At 43.4% G+C, this 19,905-nt stretch overlaps 1 protein-coding gene and 1 long non-coding RNA gene across 5 annotated transcripts in view; one reads left to right on the forward strand and one right to left on the reverse strand.

Annotated features, from left to right (window-relative positions):
* MLLT3 (MLLT3 super elongation complex subunit) overlaps positions 1 to 16,395 on the reverse strand; it is a 120,585-nt gene extending 104,190 nt beyond the window's left edge. For 2 of the 4 annotated variants that reach the window (XM_028713144.2, XM_028713141.2), the window contains exons 1-2: positions 16,256 to 16,395; positions 14,938 to 15,118 (exon numbers count right to left, since the gene is read on the reverse strand). In XM_028713144.2, the coding sequence (XP_028568977.2) occupies positions 14,938 to 15,042 (105 nt within the window). In that variant the 5' untranslated portion in view covers positions 15,043 to 15,118; positions 16,256 to 16,395. Of the gene's footprint in view, positions 1 to 14,937; positions 15,119 to 15,811; positions 15,956 to 16,255 lie in introns of those variants that run through there. The other 2 variants (XM_028713145.2, XM_028713143.2) reach the window with 1 other exon arrangement.
* A 407-nt stretch (positions 16,396 to 16,802) lies between these two features.
* On the forward strand, positions 16,803 to 19,311 carry LOC144325992 (uncharacterized). The gene is made up of 2 exons (XR_013391164.1): positions 16,803 to 16,892; positions 18,670 to 19,311. It is a non-coding gene; the product is annotated as an uncharacterized LOC144325992 (long non-coding RNA).
* The last annotated feature ends 594 nt before the right edge of the window (positions 19,312 to 19,905 follow it).

Below are 19,905 nucleotides of genomic sequence, written 5' to 3' on the forward strand. Positions count from 1 at the left end.
AAATGGCCTGAGGAAACAGAGCCAGAAGAACAAAGTAGCTGTCAGGTAGAACTGTCATTGAACCTACTCTCCATCACATCCCAAGGAAGGCTCTTTCTCTGGCAGATACCCGTCTCATCTCAGAAACAGGATCACCTGCAAAAGCTCATATTCAAGTTCTTAATGAACAAGCACCTATGGGGAGAGAGGAGGTCCTGCAGGTACCCTTGTCCTAAGCTAGGAAGGGCTTTAAAAAGTCAAACCAGCGCACTGAATTGGTCCCCATTAATGGATTAGAACAGGGGTCAGCAAACTTTTTCAGCAGGGGGCCGGTCCACTGTCCCTCAGCTCTTGTGGGGGGCCAGACAATTTACTATTTATACCCCGCACATCTTACTGGGTTGCCCCAGCCACTCTGGGCAGCTTCCAACATATATAAAAACATAATAAAACATTTTAAAACTTCTCTATACAAGATTGCCTTCAGACAGCTCGGGGGTCAGATAACTCCATACCCTCCAACATTTCTCCATTGAAAATAGAGACACCCTAAGGAAAAGTGGGACGTTCTGGGATCAAATCAGAAACTTCTCTAAATCAGGAATGTTCCTGGAAAATAGGGACACTTGGAGGGTCTGCATATCACAACCAGACTATATTTTGAAAAAAACTAATAATGAACGAATTTCTGTGCCCCGCAAATAACCCAGAGACACATTTTAAATAAAAGCACACATTCTACTCATATAAAAACACGCTGATTCCCGGACAGTCTGCGGGCCGGATTTAGAAGGCGATTGGGCTGGATCCGGCCCCCGGGCCTTAGTTTGCCTCCCCATGGATTAGAAGTCTCAGCAAGCAGCGTAGGACCAGCATAATACAGCCATAATTCCCTACCTCAGTAATTTAGCAGATATGTTCTTAACGAAGTGCGGTTTCCGAAAGGCGAACTTGTGGAAAGCGCATGGCATTAACTTTAAACCAGAGACTGGATCACCAAGGCCAGTTAGGATTCAGTTAGGGATGAAGCTCATGCAGCAAACCTAATCTGGTAAAAAGATTCTGGACCATAGATGCAGCCAGTGTAAAAAATACTGCAGATGCTACATTTTACAATGCCTTGTTCAAAATCACCTTAATGAAGTTCCTCAGTATACCCAGAGAAAAATAGGAATAGGTTGTGCTAGCTGGAGGCAGAGGAGACATAATAATAATAATAATAATAATAATAATAATAATAATAATAATAATAATAATAATTTATTTATGCCCAGCCACTCTGGGCAGCTTCCAACAAAATATAAAAATACAGTAATGCATCAAACATTAAAAGCTTCCCTGAACAGGGCTGCCTTCAGATGTCTTCTAAAAGTCAGATAGTTGTTTGTTTCCTTGACATCTGATGGAAGGGCGTTCCACAGGGTGGGCGGCACCACCGAGAAGGCCCTCTGCCTGGTTCCCTGTAACTTGGTTTCTCACAGTGAGGGAACCATCAGAAGGCCCTCGGAGCTGGACCTCAGTGTCCGGGCAGAACGATGGGCGTGGAGATGCTCCTTCACCTGGAGCAGCCTTTGTGGACTGGGATGCTGGTAGAGAGATGAGATGTTGGCACCCCAACCTCTGCATGTGCCTGGCGGGGCAATCGCTGTCCCCACACAGCGATGCGAACAGGTGGGGGAAACCTGCGAGACCCAGCAGCTAATCAGCACTCAGTATGGGATCCTGGGGGAAGAGCTCTGGTGCGGACCTGAACGAATAATCATTTGGGGTGCACACCTCACCACAGTCCTCACTGCTGCAACACTGCCTCCTCATCTACAAGGAGGCCCTCTGCTGAAGTGGCATAGCTAGTCTTAAAAGGATGGTATCACCATATAGTATATTCTGTGACCTGGCACGCAGGCTAAGACCCTACTGCCTGCGGACTGCCTCGCCAGAGTGGTGCATGCTCTACATATCTCCCACTTGGACTACTGCCATGCGCTCTACGTGGGGCTACCTTTGAAGGTGACCCGGAAACTGCAATTAATCCAGAATGCGACAGCTAGACTGGTGACTGGGACTGGCCGCCAGGACCACATAACAACGGTCCTGAGAGATCTGCATTGGCTCCCAGTACATTTCTGAGCACAATCCAAAGTGTTGGTGCTGACCTTTAAAGCCTTAAACGGCCTCGGTCCTGTATACCTGAAGGAGCGTCTCCACCCCCATCATTCAGCCCGGACACTGAGATCCAGCGCTGAGGGCCTTCTGGCGGTTCCCTCAATGCAAGAAGTGAGGTTACAGGGAACCAGACAGAGGGCCTTCTCGGTGGTGACGCCCACCCTATTGAACACCCTCAGATGTGAAGGAAATAAGCAGCTATCCTATCTTTAAAAGACATCTGAAGGAGCCCTGTTCAGGGAAGTTTTTCATATTTAATGCTGTACTGTTTTTAATATTTGATTGGGAGTCGCCCAGAGTGGCTGGGGAAACTCAGCCAGATGGGCAGGGTATAAATAAATTGTTGTTGTTGTTGTTTCCCATTCTTCTTCAGTCTCAATCCCTTGCTGCTTTTTAAAAAGAACTTTGAAAATGTTCATTGCCCCAAAATATGGAACTGTACTAACCATGGGATCAAGCCTAGGAGCTTCCTTGTATCATGGGCTGTAACTGACTTGGTGCAAAGGACCTTCTTCTCCTCTTCCTCCCGACCTCATGACCCTTCAGAGTGGTTCAGATGAAGGGGTTGGGAGAATTTTGTTCATTTTTCAAGGATTGCAAAACTACCGCCGGCTGGAAGTCATGAATGGAAGTCATCCCTTGCCAAAGTGCTTCACCGTCAACACTATTCCAAAATTGGGAGTCATGGAAGTGTGTGCCGAGAAAAGTTTAACGAAACAGAGAACAAAACTTAGGAATTCCAAACATCTTAGCCTCAGTTTTATATTAAAACTTATCAAGCTTCATTTATTCTGTGATTCTATTAGTTGGTTTTACAGCATCTAAAACGTTAGAGCTCAAAACAGATTTCAATAGAATCATCAGAACACAGATGATCCGCACATTTTTATATTTGTATCATCAATAGTTTCTGCAAATTTGCAGCTCCCATCATTATTGGGGGACGGGGACGGGGGAGAGAAACCAAAACAGAACATTTTGCCCAGAACTAGCAACTATAAAACTATTAACTGTGCAAAATTCTCTGCTCTCCAGCAACAAAGATAGCACCGATTAGCTATGTTTTAATGCAAAACCAAACGCGAGGAAGTGATTTAACACACCGTTCTGTTTTTTAGAAACCAGACCATAGTTATTTTATTATCCATTCCCTTTTGCTGAAATGAAAGCAAAAATTATTCCATGGATTGTCAGCTTGACAATATAATTTGTGCGCTGTGCTAACTTTTACTGCCCCGAACGTCTTGCAGAGTTACTTTGTCAGGCAAAGAGTAACATTTAACTTTTAGTAGGAAATGTAACCATCAGGTATATCACGTTTATAGTGCTGTACAGCATACAAATCAAACTGAATAAAAGCACAGCCTATTTTTCTGTATCCGTTGTCTAAATATATCATCAAAAGAGTACATGAAATATTGCAATTACAACCAAAAATGTAAAGGGATTGTGAGACACAGTCAACTGATACACTGTACGGTCACAATATACCACAAAGTTGACTTACTGGGAATCTTGATGATTCCATAACGCAAATCTTTATGCTGAAAATTATTTTGTGGTACAGCACGTTTAGATTTTAATCATTTAGTGTTAGACAACCAAATCAAATATGTGTATTAAAATGGTGAAATGAATTGTTGTAGAATGTAGCCTGTGGTTTTTGAAAAGAGTGGTTTTCTCTTTTACTGGGTATATCTGTGAGGTGCCCTCTTATAGAATAATGTAATTCTTAAAGGGGTTTTATGCTGCTATGGCAAGTAGGGATGGAGAATAAATTTGTTCATTCCACATTTTAAGGTAAACTGACCTGTTTTCTCAATCTTGTAATTGTGTGTGGAGTCAAACACAGCTTAACTCACTTCTACAAATTTTGTGATGCATTTTCAGTCCAAAAATGCGCATTTTAGAGGAACGTATATAAAATGTGTATAATTAAAATGCAAAGTTTCTGTGTTTTTAAATTAACAAACAAACAAAACCCATTGAGGAATGGACATGTGAGTGAGCACATGCAAAATTCACATGGAAAATAAATAGGTTGACTTGTCTATCCATCCCTAATGGAAACTATGACATATTACACTGACATTGAATTATGTCTTAAGCAATTGTATTTAATTTGCCATTCTGTTTAAACATAATTTTCTTCAGTCAGGGCCCATTAATCTCAAAGGTCTTTCTAAGGATAGCCAGACAATCTTGTGTGTGTGTGTGTGTGTGTGTGTGTGTGTGTGTTTAATCTGCAAGTGGCATGCAAATTAGTGTATTCACCAAGAAATTGAGCCAGGGCTACGTGTCCCAAATTAGGAAGAAGAGTTCGCAAAGAAGCCTGGTGAGTAATTTAGAAAGACAGAACACTTGAACAATGAAAGGCACTGCACACTTGTAGGACAACTCTCTTGAGCAGACAAAGATTATATAATCCTTAGCCAAACCAGAACTAATTCCAGTCGGCAGCTGTGGTTTTTAAGGATATGTCTGGATTGGCAGAAATACAAATGATTGGTTTCAAATAGGTAATTATATCACATTTGCACTAATTTTTAAAAACAGTACCCAGCATTTATTTAACACATGGATGTGCATGCGCCTGTTTGTGTGCATGCGTCTGCAAACACACCAAACCACTGTCAGCTGTAAGAATCAGCAATATCAGAATGCAAGTTATTGGGAGTAATCTCTGGTTGCTACATCATCAAGTTATGGCAACTGGTGTACAGGAATCTCACACAAAGTTCCTTCTCCCCCACTGAACCCCTCTGCCTGCCAACGTCGCTCAGTGACAGACATAGAACTTGAACCTTCATTTCCTAGATCTAACTCCAGCTCTCTGATTAAAAGGAGGCAGGGCCAATAACTTCCATCACAATATCCAGTAATCCCTTTGTGTAGAGATTTCCAAAAGGGATACATGACAAATTTGAAGAATCATGAATAGTGCAGGCTGTTTATGTTAGCCAGATTTAATATGTTTCCCTCGATGATGAATATATTTAGCTCTCCCAGAATTGGAGCGTCTCTGCAAATGTAGTAAACAGGAACCTGATACTTTGGAGCATATTTTCTTTTCTTGTGATTTTGGCATTTATGCCAGAAGACAATTATTAGAGGCCTTACAACACAATAGGCTCAACTCTATGCTACCAACAGTTCAGGACCTACTCTCGGACAGGAATGATCAAATTACTTTAATAGTGGCTGAATTTTTGAGTGCTGTCCGTGTAGCAAGACTGGGCCATTATAAAGAGATGTAGTGGTTCTTAATTGATTGGTGATGTGGTAATGTTGTATTATATTATTTATGCAAATTGATTTTCTCTGGAGTTAAAGATCTGACTGGGACAAACCTTGTTATGTCGAGCTCATATTTTGCACAATTTGTATACGGTGTCTGATAATGTGTGGCTTGCTATGCCTAATAAAGGATATTTGAATATCCAGTAACGCCCAATGTGAATCGGTGACAGCATCGGTGTGGTGAGTTATCACGTACCAACAAGGAGAGGGTTGGTTCTAAAGGGTTGGTTCTAGGATTCACAATCCTAGGTTCCAAGGTTTGAGAAAGAAGAAGGAGATGCGCACTTAGTCAATGTTATTCCTCATGGCAATTTGGTAAACTGCTTTTAAATGGACCCAAATCAATACAGTGGTACCTTGGTTCTCGAACTTAATCCGTTCCGGGAGTCTGCTTGACTCCTGAAACAGTTTGAAAACCAAGGCATGGCTTCTGATTGGCTGCAGGAGCTTCCTGAACTCAATCGGAAGCCTCGGAAATGGTGTCAGATGTTCGTCTTCCAAAAATACTTTTGGAAACCAGAATTCTCACTTCCGGGTTTGCAGCATTTTGGAGCCAAACCGCCCGAGTACCAAGGTACCACTGTAGTTTATGGGATCTGTCCCCCCTACAATTTCAATAGACAAAAACTTAACCCTTCAATGCCACATTATTCCTTATGCACCACTATTAACTGTCCACACACTTATGACCAGCCCTCGAAATTTGCCAGACCATTTGCAACCAAGTGAAGATGCCCGGGAGCCAAGATGGTGCCTGATTTCTCCCCCATCTAGAGGTGCCTGTTTGAGGATTCTTGGATCTTGACTGTTTCCACAGACCAGCAACAATGGATAGCAACCCTATCCATTGTATTTCATCTGCACAATCAGCCTGAATTTCAGGAACCCAAAAGTCATATTGAAAAATAAGACTTTCAAGGTGTCTGGCCCAAAAATGGCAAGTAGACATTGCATTTTGGTGACTATAACCCTGGCTTAGGGAGCCAACTTGGTCCGGAGCTTATATACCCGATTTTCTAACATTGCTTATGGCTCTCTATTTTGGAATGATTTTCAAAAAGATGACAAGTGAAGCAGTTTGGGGAAGATGACTTCATCCCACTTGGGAGGCAACCTGCAGCAGTTTTGATTAAGACTTTGGGCAGGAGGAGAGGAAGCCACATTGCACTAATAAATAATAATAATAATAATAATAATAATTTTTATTTATACCCCGCCCTCCCCAGCCAAGGCCAGGCTCAGAGCGGCTAACAAGCAATAATAAAAACAAATTGAATGAATACAACTTAAAAACAAAATTAAAATACAACATTAAAATATTGAAACCTCGTCGCAGGAGGAGAAAGGAAAAGAAAAAAGAAAGAGGGGGAGGGAATCAAATTGGCTCCAAGCCAAAGGCCAGGCGGAACAACTCTGTCTTACAGGCCCTGCGGAAAGAAATCAGATCCTGCAGGGCCCTGGTCTCAGAAGACAGAGCGTTCCACCAGGCTGGAGCCAGTGTTGAGAAGGCCCTGGCTCTGGTTGAAGCTAATCTAACTTCCTTGGGGCCTGGGACCACTAGGGTGTTGCTATTTATGGACTAGCAGGACTTGTAGCTCTGGCTCTGGCTGGCACAACTATTTTACTGAATCCTGCCCCTTTTAACACAACCGGGTTGACACGCACACAACTGCCCACTGAACTCTCCCCTCCCAAGATAAATTCAAGACCACAGAAATGCAACCTAGAAGTAAAAATACAGAGGCCACACAAAAGCAATCACAAACACCAAGACATCCCTATTTATATTCGAAAAAGTAATCACGCTAGTTTTTTCAGAGTTCCTCAGGCCAAAGTCACGTGTCTGGTTATGATAGAGAACCATTCTAATGCTAAGTTGGAGTGAAATGCCTCCACATTAAAAAAAAAAAGCCCATTCAAAACATTATTCTGCATTTCTTCTGACTTAACAGTGGCCTTGCGGCAAGAGTATTGTTAGCCCAGAAATGGAAACAAGAAGAAATTCCGACGAAAGAAGAATGGCAGACGAAATTAATAGACTATGCAGAATTGGACAAAATGACAGGAAGGATTCGAAACCTGCGGGACCAGAGATATACAGAAGATTGGAAGAAGTATATGAATTATATGAAGAGCAACTGTAATCAACAAATTACACTAGTAGGACTACAAGAAGTTTTGTAAGGAGAAATATACGAAATGTTACAAAGTAGAAAAAGATAGAGATATTGGTTATGAGTTTGAAATGTAACAGGGAAGATAAGAAATGCATACTGAGAGATTAGATTGGAAAACTTTCAGACAAAATTTGAATAAGATGTAAAAGTATGTTTAATTACTGTTGAAAATGATATGTTAAAAAAACCCAATAAAAAATTATATTTAAAAAAAAACAAAACAGTGGCTTGTTCAAATGTTTTATCAAGCTGAAACCATGACTCAGAGCACAGAGGTAAGTGGGCTGGATCTCAGAAAAGAAATTGCATCTTCTTTGGTCCTCTCCCTGATCATCCTGAGCCTACTAGCTACACTTTTTGGAAATAACTGAAGGTATTTTTCTTCCAACAAGCTTTCTCAGATGTATGACTAAGGCTCTGCCATAGGTGTGTACTTCATACTGCTTTTAAAGCAATATTCTGTGACGTTTTGTGCTGCTTTTATTATATTTTGTACATCGCCCTGGGATACATGTGGAAGAGGATAAATAATAACACACACCAAGCGAAGGTTTCACCTAGTTTGTCATCTGAACCTGGGTTCATGGTTTAGCTCTCCCATATAATCCATGAGAAACCATATAATCCATAGGAGAAGAAGAGTTTGGATTTGATATCCCGCTTTATCACTACCCTAAGGAGTCTCAAAGCGGCTAACGTTCTCCTTTCCCTTCCTCCCCCACAACAAACACTCTGTGAGGTGAGTGGGGCTGAGAGACTTCAGAGAAGTGTGACTGGCCCAAGGTCACCCAGCAGCTGCATGTGGAGAAGCAGGGAATCGAACCCAGTTCACCAGATTACGAGTCCACCGCTCTTAACCACTACACCACACTGGCACCACAGAAACTTTGGTTACTCTGGAGAAGCTAAATAGCCACAATCTCCCTTCCTAGAGTCTGAGTGTTCAGACTAAGCAATGCTTTGGGTTAGCGTGATGTGCACACCAGGCTAGAAACAGACAAACATAACAAAACATGGTTAAATAAATTTAACTTTGATTCAGCGTGACTCCTGAATTAGCAAATCAAAACATGGCCTTTGCACTGTAGAAAAGGGATTGCCAAATTGCTTCTCCCTGCCTGGCAATCTATTTGCCTGTATGCTTAGAAGGTAAAATCACAGTGTAGGTTTTAGATAAGGATTACTACAAACTATGGTTTGGTGTAATGTCATAAATGAGCCAGTAAAGTTTGCATTTCAACAAAGATTGTCCGAAGGCTGTTCCACCCATCGTGCCAAGCATGCAAAAAGTTGCAGCCGAACTTGACTCCCTAGTGAGTTCAGCTGTACAATGCATGAATTTGCATTTCTTGGAGTCAGACTTTACATATTCAGGGGAGGGGGAAACTGTGGTCTTCTAGATACTGTTGAATTGCAACTGCCACCATCCTCGACTATCCTGGCCACACCCGATGAGAGCTGGAGTCCAGGAACATCTGGAGGACCAGATATTTTCTTTTTTAGCTTGTTTATTTAAAAAAACTTGCTTACCGCTTAACTGAAACAAAAGCCTCTATGGGGTTTCCCTACTCCTAGGTTCAGGGCGTATGTGGAACAACCCTCACATGAGTGTTTTCTCATGCAAAAAAGTGATGTACTAGACTTTGGTATTTCAAACGCAAGAGTATGAGTCTGCCGCCATTAACAAAGGGGGCGAGGAATAGCTGTATTCTTTAGGTTGCATTCAACGTAGCACTATGGTTAAGGTCCCATCAGTGCCTGAATTTGTCCTTGTATAACAGAATGTCCTGCCCTCTTCTCCCACCCTCCGCTAAATCTGTTTGGTGGGTTCCCCAATCCTCTGGAGCTGATTTGGGGATAGCCCAGGGCACCAACAGGGCAAAGTCCCCGTGCACTGTGATAATCCTTGTGCTCACACAATTATTTAGCTGAATCCTGCCCTTTGGTCTTATATCTGCAGTTTTGTGTAAAATAAGCCTAACAATAGAGAGGAACAATGCCAGCTGTGTTCACAACACACCACCCCAGACCTGCAGAAGCAACAACCCATCATGCCAAATCAAATACCAAAACAGAAACTGCAGGCACCAGTGGTGAAACTTGGTGCCACACCAACACCGTGGTGACAGGGACATAGCCCTTGGGTTTAGCAACACCCAGACAGCACGGTTCTTCATTGTGAAGGGAGTCGCCACAAGTAGAAATGTTATATAGCACAATTGCATCTTACCCAGGGGTTTGGTTCCAAGGGTTTGTGTATACAAGCAAACAAGTACACTTAACATCACCCTTTCAGAGCTGCCCTCATGTAAGCAGTGTTCAAAACCAGCCAGGCGCCAGGTGTGTTTTGCTACTGCCATGGGTCCAATTGTGACTCCATGGAGATTTATGGGTGCCAGGAAGGGGACCACAGTTTTAAAATCTCTGCCTTGGTCCACAGTTGATTCCATTTCCATTGTGTGTGCGTTTCTCCTTCTTGCATCCTGGGACAAGTGAATTGTTATAAGAGCAAGCTACAGTCGAGGACTGTAGTTAAAAACACAGAACTGCAGTGGTGTAAGGGATACCGAGGATAATTTAGTCCAAATCCCTGGCACCAGACATTCCGTTGTGGCAACTGCAACCCAGATTCAAGGTGCTGTTTGGTGCTTATCTTATATTCCTGAGTTTCTAACACTGCATGTGAGCATCCCTAGCATTGTGGAGCTGGCACATCGAGCGAAGCCTAGTAAGCACCAAGTGGCTATTTTCTGCATTTTGGGTGCTAGCCAACACTCTGCAAGTGGCCTCCAACTTGCACAACAGGACTTCCCCTTCCTCTCCTCTTGCACACCCAAAATATGACCAGAGAATCCCCAACCTCTCTAGGCGGATTCTGAGGATGCAGAGGGGATTGGAGAGGAGAGAATTTACCCCTCTTTGCCATATACTGTGTGTCCTCTCGGCCCCTTCAATCTGCGGAACTGATACCATTACAAACACCACATTATACCTGTTCCACATCTGTAAGAAATCGAGCCTTTAGTGTGGTGGCAGCTAAACTTTAGATCCCCCCTACCTATTTACTGAACTCTTTTCGGCACCTGCTAAAAACATTTTTGTTTAGACAAGCCTACCCAGATACTGTATCTAGAATGCTGATGAATTTTTAGTTTGTTTGCTTTAATTTCTTGGATGTTTTGCTATTACTAATAAATTGTTTTATTCTGTTTGTAAACTGCTTCAAGGTTTGTTTGTTTTTTTTAAAAAAAACAATCAAGTAGTATATAGTTTTTTATTATTATTTATAATATATAAAAAGAATAAAATAATAAAAGGAAGTTCCACTGCACAAATGCAACAGCGTTTTGGTTCCCAGGCAGGTACTGGCTAGAGCAAAACCTGTTAGCTTCAGCAAGGTGGTAGCCTTATGTGCCTTGAGATCATACCATAAAACTGCATGTTTTAAACAAACCAAGATGTTTTTATTCTTCAGATTTGGCACCTGTAAACAGAAATATTCCCAGTGCTTGATCTATTTGTTTTATGGACGGAGGAGGGGAGGGCCATCTCTGCAAGGTGAAGAAACAAGGTACAAAGCAAAAGCGGTTTCTTGGGTAGAGAGATTTCCCCCTATTCTATTTAACACCATTTACATTAATGAAGTACACTTTCTCCCGTGGTACAGCTCACAAAGTCTACAGCAAACCTAGACTTCATTAAACCCTAATGGATGTTTTAAAAGACAATCATACAAAACCAGGCAGTATAAATTTTCTAAAAGCCACTGTGCACTTTATGTTCAAGATGAAGAGTTGCTACATGGTTCCTGTTCAACAGGCAAAAAGATACACTAATGGCAACCTTAAGCATGCCTGCCAAATAGGTATTAAACAACCTCATCTTTCAGCAACGTCGTTTTATGAATAAGACGGGCTTTAAGGGTTATTCCTACTTTTCTAGGGACATCATAAGTGGTTCTCTTCCTGTTGTGAAGACTAACCAAAGCCACCACTTTGCCAATTCGTATTATCACCCTCACAAAACACACACACACAAAGTAACAGGGAATGTGGATCCTCTTCCATTTGCCAGTATGTACCATTATGTACAGCAGCAAACAAACCCTTCCGTTCATGCAAGACGAAGCCTCGCAATTTTCTTCACCAGAATCAAGATTGCAAACCAATTATAACAGCAGTGCATCCGTTAAGAGGCAGACAACAAGTGTAAACAAAAGATTCATTCAATCACAATCTGTAATAAGTTGCACATTTATAAGATTCCCCACAAGACTTACAATGTCTTTTGATGCTAAGGGAACATAACACTGGTGATATTACTATCTACTGCACAATAGGAAAGTAAAATAAATGCCTTTCCTGAAGACAGAGCAAAAGCAGTCGTGTGGTTCTGATGCATCCCAGAATGCTTTGAAGTATGAGCTAGGAAGTGCTTGAGAAATACTATCTAGTACTAACATAACCCTTAAACATGTAAGTAGAAGTAATCTCTTACAGAAACACCTCTTTTTCTATTTACATAAAGGAAATGCATGCAATTCTTTCACAGTATTGTATAAGAGAGTTCTCGTTGTCCAAAAAACCAATGCCAAACTGGACCCAGAACTATAAGCCCCACACACAGATGATGAATTGATACCAATGATTTTTCAGCCGAACAGACACATCAAGTACAGGATTACTGGTGCAGCAGCACTCCACCAGGAAGATATAACTTTTGGAGAGGAGTTGGAGAATTCAGAAGCGCCAAGCCTCAATATGGCAATATTTCATACCCTCTCAAAAACAAAACAAATCCTACCACCAAGTTGTTTTGAGTCAAGCAGTAAATAGCAAATTCAGTATTGCAAAGGGCAAAATGCACAAGTTACAGTCCAATGATCAGTAATATTTTCATAGAGAAATGTCGTCTCATATTTTACTGTAAATATTCAAAAGCGCAACAGAGGAGTGTTTCTAGTAGTCAAGGATACAATGTGAGCTGCTTTCACAAATCAGTTTCACACAATCACAAAAATAAACTAAACCTCTTTCGCTCATAAAGGACATTTTAGGCACTGGTTTTAACAGGAACTAAATGCTGGGTTGCTAAAACAAATTGGAAGGATCACTTGAGAGCACCCATCCTCTGCCCTTTGACTCATAAGAGGTCAGACATGGCCAGAAATCTTTCTGGCATCTCATTAGTTTTGTTAGGCCACAAAAGCTGAAGTCAACTGCACAGGTGAGTGGCACATTTAGTACAGCTTTAACTCTCTGTTACATATCCCCGGTGAATAGAGAACAGTTCTCTTATGTTCTGAGTCATGCGTAATTACAATATGACTGAGTCCTCTTCCAGGCTATGTGAGCTGGCAGTTTTCCTAGCAATTGTCACATGGAAAGAATCACACGCAAATAATAATAATAATAACCACCACCACCAAATCAGCATTACACAAGCATCTTCGAACAATGCCTGCAGGGAAGGAAACAAAAAACAGGAGACTCAGCAGCACCCAGTAGACATCCAAGAACTTTCTGCCGCCAGCAGCAGGCTTTTCATCTCTTCGCAAACATGACACACTCCACACCTAGCAACAATCCCTACGTCTGCGCTGGAGATGCAAGTTCCCTCAGGCTGGACAAAAAATAATAATTAAGCCTATGAAACCCAAGCAGATAGGTGGCGGTGGTTTGTGACAGAACACAAAAATTAGCTGTAAGATTAAGGCTGCAGTCTTACAAGTATTTATCTAGAAGCAAGTCCCACTTATTTTTAAAGGGTAAAAGCGCCCAGGATTATCCCATAAAGGAGAAAAGCCAAGCAACTTGCTGCCGTCGGTTCAGTGCCTCGCTTCTTCTACGGCGCAGAAAGGGGGGAAAAACTCCATCTTATTGCATCCCGACATCCCCTTGAAATACATTTTTAAGCACACGTTGGTAGGGGTGGAGCGATAAAGAGAACCCATGGGGAGTGACTCTTCCACATGGATATTTTGAAACAGCAATAACAAAGGAAAATCATGGTATAGAAAAGGAATTGGACAATGAAAAGAAAAGACCAAGACCAACAGAATAGCAGAAAAGAACCTGGAACTGTACAAGAGGAGAAGCAAGCAAAATAATATTCAACAACTTTGCAAGTTTTCAAAGAGAAATTAAGCTGGAGGGGATTGGGGAGGAGATCCGTTATACTATTTGGTGTCTGGGAAACATAAAAAGGTACCGTTCAAAGTTGCTTTATACAAAGGCTTAACACGTGTTCTCAAGACAGCTCTAAGCAGAATAGATTCATTAGGACGCTATTCTAAGAGTTTGCAGGAGTTCTAGATGCCAATAAAGATTACAGATCAGACAGGAGATAACTACTAACCACCTAGTTTTCTTAGATAAACAAACCTGTTCACAAACAAAGTCCCTTATTGTGTTTGTACTGTTACCTCCACTAATCCAACTAAAACAGCCAAGACAACAGCCCGGAGGTCAAAGAAAACAGAACTGGAAACAAAGGCTTCCTAAACCTCTGAAAATAAAAGGAAATATCAGTCTCATCCCATTTAGCACCACTTAAGCATTTAGAATATTTCATTTAAGTGTATTCTAATGACCACACAAAGCCAAGACCACAACCCAAAAGGCAAAGGTAGAAATAGGAGCTGAGCACATATTCATCTCAGAACTTGTAACATCCCACACTTTTAGGTCATTCTTCCCTCAATTTTCATGAGTATATTTACTTTTCAATAACAAAATCTAAAATGTACAAAAGGTGGCGAAGGAAGGAAGAGACAGCAATAAACAAACAGCCTTAATCAAAATTATGCCTTCCAATGGGAGGTAGAAACCATAAACACTGTTAATTAGAACAACAAGGGGGGGAAACTACAGCCTTCCAAACTGAACACAACCTTTGCCCAATGAAACTGCAGTCACGGGCAGCAGAGATTAAAGATCATTGCAGCAACAACAGAGTAAGCGACAGGAATAAATCGCATTGATAGAGAAAGACCAGGTGCCAGTGGCTTCACAGGGAAGCTCAAGTCTGGCATTGTTTCCCTGCCTGAAAACGCAGGAAGTCCATCAGCTGTAAACTTCAAAATCCAAGAGATTATAAAGAGAGTCTCTCTCTCTCCCTTGTTGCACCTGAGGGTCCTTTTCCATCAGGAAATCCTTCTCTGCAAAAGCGCCAGCCCTGGCTGTGCTCCTTTGACCACCCCAGAACACGCAAGGAAAGTCAAGAGTTCGAAAGGTGATTGTTTCCTTTGCCTCCCCCCCCCCTATGCAAACACATTAAAAGGGGATTTATCAAGACACCTTTGTGCCCGAAGCCCTACCTCTTTTTGGCCTCGGGAAGCTGTCATGCAAGTGAAAGACGACTTTCTCCACAAAGTGCTGAATGTTGCTATGCTCCGGTCCTCTGACGAACACCATCCAATCATGGGTAAAACCCTCCACGGTGGGTTTCTTCCTCACCTGGGCTCGGTGCCCCAGCTCCAGTTTCACCTGAACAGCACACTAGAGAGAAAGAGAGGGGGAGAGAGAGAGACACATACATAACAATGAGCAGGAGAGGGAAAACAAGGATCCACCACACCCCCACACCCCAACTCTTGCAGATTTCCCAGGGGGAAAAGAAAGAGGACAAGAAGAAAACACACACAAAGAAAACAGCTTGTCCACTTAAGGTGGGTGCAACCTTTCGGAAGGCATCGCCACAGCTGGAACAGCTGGAATTGTAACGGAATGTAGCCAGCAAGACAAGGGCTGGGGATTGAATAGGTAAGGAAATAATAGGGAGCCTGGATCTCTCTCTTGGAGGAAACTCGTCCTGACCATATTTTATATATATATATAAAACCTAACAATCACCATCCTGTGTCGGGCTCCCTCTTTGCATTCACAGTGGGGATGGCATTCTGCTTTGCATTCCGGTTGCACATTTAAAAAATGTGTGCATTGCCCAGCGAGGCTAGAGCTCGCATCCAGAATAAGAGCAGAACAATCGGAAAAGGGGGAAACGAAGAGGAGGAGGCGCGGTGATTTAAGTAATGCAAATAAAAAGGAGAGAGGGGGGACGCTTCCACCTAGATATTGCACGCACGCACACACACACGCCTGGTTGCATGCGGGGGGGGGGGGAAAGGGGGGAGTGCCCGGGGTGGGGTGCCGCCGGCTGTCAGAGAGAGAGCCACGCCGGGGCGAACGCACCATCCTGAGAGGCGCCTTCGGGAGCAGCGAGCCAGTCGCCTGCCCGGTACTCACGGCTCCCCCGGCGGATGGCTGCTTGCAACCGCGGCGGCGGCAGCCTGGCTCGCTCGCTCGCCTGCTTGCTGCTGCTGCTGCTGCAGAAATATGGCTGGATTATTATCCGCCTCCACGGTGCGCGCGGGTGTGTGCGTGCATGCGCGCGCCCGGCAGCTTCGTGCAATTGCACAGAAAGAGCTGGAGGAGGTGGGGTGGAGGGGAGGGGGGACGGGGGTGTGCAAGGAAAGAGAGGAAGCCGAGGGGAAAGGGGGGAGGAAAGGAAAAATTCCCCCGCCACCAACCTAATTGGCAAGCCCTAAACGGCGTCTGGGCAGCAGCAGCGCTGCAAGGAGGAGGAAGAGGAAAAAAAGAGGAGAGGATCAGGAAGGGGCTGCTGCATGTACTCACCGAACTGGCCATGCCTGGGGGCCCGGGGGGGTCCTCTGCTCTGCCCGCCCCCACCCCTGCGGCTCTACTTCATGAAGAAGCGGAGAATGCGCGCAGCAGAGGGGAGCCCATGGCGGACGGACGCGGGCTCTTTATTTCTGATTTTCTCCTCCTCCTCCCTCCTCCTCCTCCTTCTCCTGCGCCTCCTCCTTCCTTGTCTGCCTCTCCTGCTCGCTGCCTTCTTAGACGGAGCCCCCAGCAGCCCGGACTCCGGAGAGCCACCCAGAGCATGCGCCCTGCCGCCCGTTCCCAGCCCGGACACACACGCGCGCGCGCGCGCACGCTCGCCACACCGGGCCAAAAAAAAAAGAGGAGGAAAAAAAGGGAAGGGAAGAGGCAGGCTGAGCCAATCAGAAAAACGCCGCCAGCCCGGATTTCTTTTTCTTTCTTTCCCTTCCCCCCCCCCTTTTCCCAAGGAGAACCCCGCGCGCAAGAGAGGAGCGCAAGGCAGGCGGAGAGGGGCTCCCCGCGCGCAATGGCGCGCCTCCCGGGAACAGGTCGCTGCAAACGGAGGGGCGGCGAAGGAGGAAGGAGGGAGCCAGCCCCGGAGTGAAGGGCTGAGCTCTGACAATAAAAACCGGATTAAATCTGCTGGAATGTATCCAATGTCTACAACAATTTTAGCCCCCAGCTATTGTGGCGGGGGGGGGCGAGATGGGGGGTGGCCACTTGCGGGATGAGGCAAAGCGGCTGGAGTTTCCCTTGGCTGGGATTTGCGTGTGTTTTTTTTTAATGGGAGACAAAGATCTTTTCTTTTGAATAAGAAAGTGGAATGTGTGTGTGTGTTGTGTGTGTGTGTGCATGCAACATTGTAGTTCAGTAGTTACTAATTAATATTTAAGTGACATTGAGAATGAAATGTTTGCTGCAGTGCTATTTAAACAGCTGTTTTTAGTCAAACACTAAGGAGCAACTCCTTTGGGAGGGAAGGAAAATGCCCTCGCTAGAAAGAAAGTACATGGGCGGGAAGTTCAAACAATGTGTAGTGTAATGTTCTTTATGAGATGCAACAGTCATAGAAGTATTGTGTCTTTAGATCTCTATGTCATAGATGTCTAAGCTGATCCAATTTCAGCAATAATAATAATAATTTGGGCTTCCTTAAAAGTTTCTGTGGGGTAACAATATGAGGTCCAGCTTCAAATTCTGCCTCTGCCCTAATAAAGCTCCGTGGCAGCTGCGAGTCAGTCCCTGTTGCTCGCCTTGGCCTACCTTATAAGGTTGTTGTGAGAATGCTGTAACACGATAGTGTGACCTGGGAGTTTGATGGGTGTTGGTGTGGGTGTGGCTGGAATGTGGTTTGTTTGTTTGGTTGTTGTTGTTGTTTTGCTTTTGTTGTTTTTAAGGGATGGCATCCAATTTCGTTGCACTTGTGCAATGTTGCACTTGTGTAATGACAATAAAGAATCTATCTATAAAAAGGGGAATGATAGAAATAACAGGTATACCATCTCCCAGGAGGAAAGACAGGATGTATATTTAATAAAATAAATATGCTGCATCCAGCGTCCTGCAAATATTATCAATGATCCGATGGTCAGTTTCTAAAAAGAAAGGCTATGGGGCTCAAACGTCTCTCAAAGCTCACACCTTTTGAGTTATTCCTCTAGTTTAAATTGTGTGGCAGTGGGTTGTGGTTGTTGGGCAGCGGGCAGGAAGCACCCTGTGAATGCTCGGAGGCTTCCTGTATGATTCATTTTCCTGCCCCAGCGCTTTCTAGCATAAAATATAGGTTCTGGAGGTTAAAGCGCGCTACATGAGATTGGATTTGGAGCCTGTTTGCCTTTGGATCGTGTTATGGCAACTCTCGTGAGCAAACCCTCTTCGGAACATGTGCAGTGACGTAGCTGTCCCAAAATAGCAAATACAGCTAATTATTGACTGTAATAGGTATAGACTGTATTGTATTAGAAACTTGAGGCGCTTTAGCAATCAGCAAGTGTAATCCATCTAAAGAGGAGTAATCTGGTTAAGTTCCTGAGGGACAAGGAGCTATCTGCTTCTCCCAATACTCTCCAGATAGCTAGACAGTCAAGGCAGCTTAATGTCTGGTCTGTTGAGGTGGGGGAAAGGGGAGACAGAAAATTGTGGCAGCATTGTTTTGTTTCCAGAAGGGTTATCTTCTTGTGGGGCAGAATCAAGGCAACTTTCAGCCACTGCTTTACACTACCCAAGATTATATTTTAGTGTACTACCTAAAATTAACCCACAGTTTTGCTAACATAGGAATTGCCAGTTTTTTGATCCTTATATTATTTTGGTCATTTTAATACATTCTCTCTCTCTTTCTTTTTTTACTTCCAAAGCTACCATTTCTACAGTTGTTTAAATGTTCCACACCTTTAACAAATCTTTCCTTATCTCCATTTTTTAAGAGGTTCCACCTTATCAGGGATGCTTTGATTCGAAAGTCAGCAGTGGCAAAGGACCCTGTCTGAAAAACAGACGGCCACACTGGCGGTTCTCTAGAATGCCTAGTTGCAGAAGGGCATGGGGTGCTTACTTAGAAAATAAACAAGAAATAGGGTGAGAGATGGGGGAGTCTAAGGTGTGGATAAATTATATGATAGGCACAATATAGATGTGATAAAGGGTCTTTTTAGCTACTCTTATCCTTCTCTCTCTTTTTTCTATATATATATATATATAGAGAGAGAGAGAGAGAGAGAAACGTGCTAAGAGGAAGGCACGCTTGGCAAATCCACACCATAATCAACTCCCACCTGGAATCCAACGTCCCCACTGTGGAAGGACGTGTGGATCCAGAATTGGTCTCCACACTCACTTATGGACTCATTGTTAAAACCGTGTTCATGGAGGACAATCTTACTCGGCTACGAGTGATCGCCAAAGAAGAAGAATACTGTGTGTGTGTATATTCTTTATTATTTTCCTTTTTAGGTGTATTTTTGTTTTCTTATAAATGCGTTTGAATTTTAGTCTTTAGTATGCTAAAAAAAACTTTCAAAGAAATTATTGTATGTACAAAAAGAAAGAAATAAACTATAAATTTTCAAGCAGCCTCTACAGCTCATCTTGATTTCTTTGCTGAAACTTGCAGGTTCTCTAGGCTGCTTTTAAAAGAAAGAAAGAAAGAAAGAAAGAAAGAAAGAAAGAAAGAAAGAGGAGAGTATATGGTGTGTGGCCCTAAGTTCAAGCAGAGCAACAATAAGGCCTCGGAGTTTGTGCAAGTGTTATCTCAGCCAGCAGCGAATTCCTGTAAGCGCTCACACAAATGTTCTACTACAGCTTTTTCCATAACGGGGAAGGTAGGGAATCACAACATGCATTTTTTCCTAGTCTCAGCAGAAGCTCCCACATGCCCCCATTTCAGACATCAATTTATAACATGGACAAACAAGTAGAAAAGCTTCCAAAACAGAACATGAGCACCAGCCCTTAACAGTAAGGATGGGAAACCTCCAGATATTCTTGGCACCCAACTCCCATCATCCTGGACCATTGGCCATGATGCTGGGGTTGATGGCAGATGGAGAACTTGGAGGGGAGAGGTGGGGAGTGTGAAGAAGTGTTGGAGAACAGAGATCTGTGCGCCACTTTGCCTGCATTCCCTAGGGAGGCCTGCTGCCCTCGGATGAAGCTGAAGAACC

The sequence above is a fragment of the Podarcis muralis genome, chromosome 17 (genome assembly GCF_964188315.1).
Source record: "Podarcis muralis chromosome 17, rPodMur119.hap1.1, whole genome shotgun sequence".
NCBI classification, from domain to species: Eukaryota; Metazoa; Chordata; class Lepidosauria; order Squamata; family Lacertidae; genus Podarcis; species Podarcis muralis.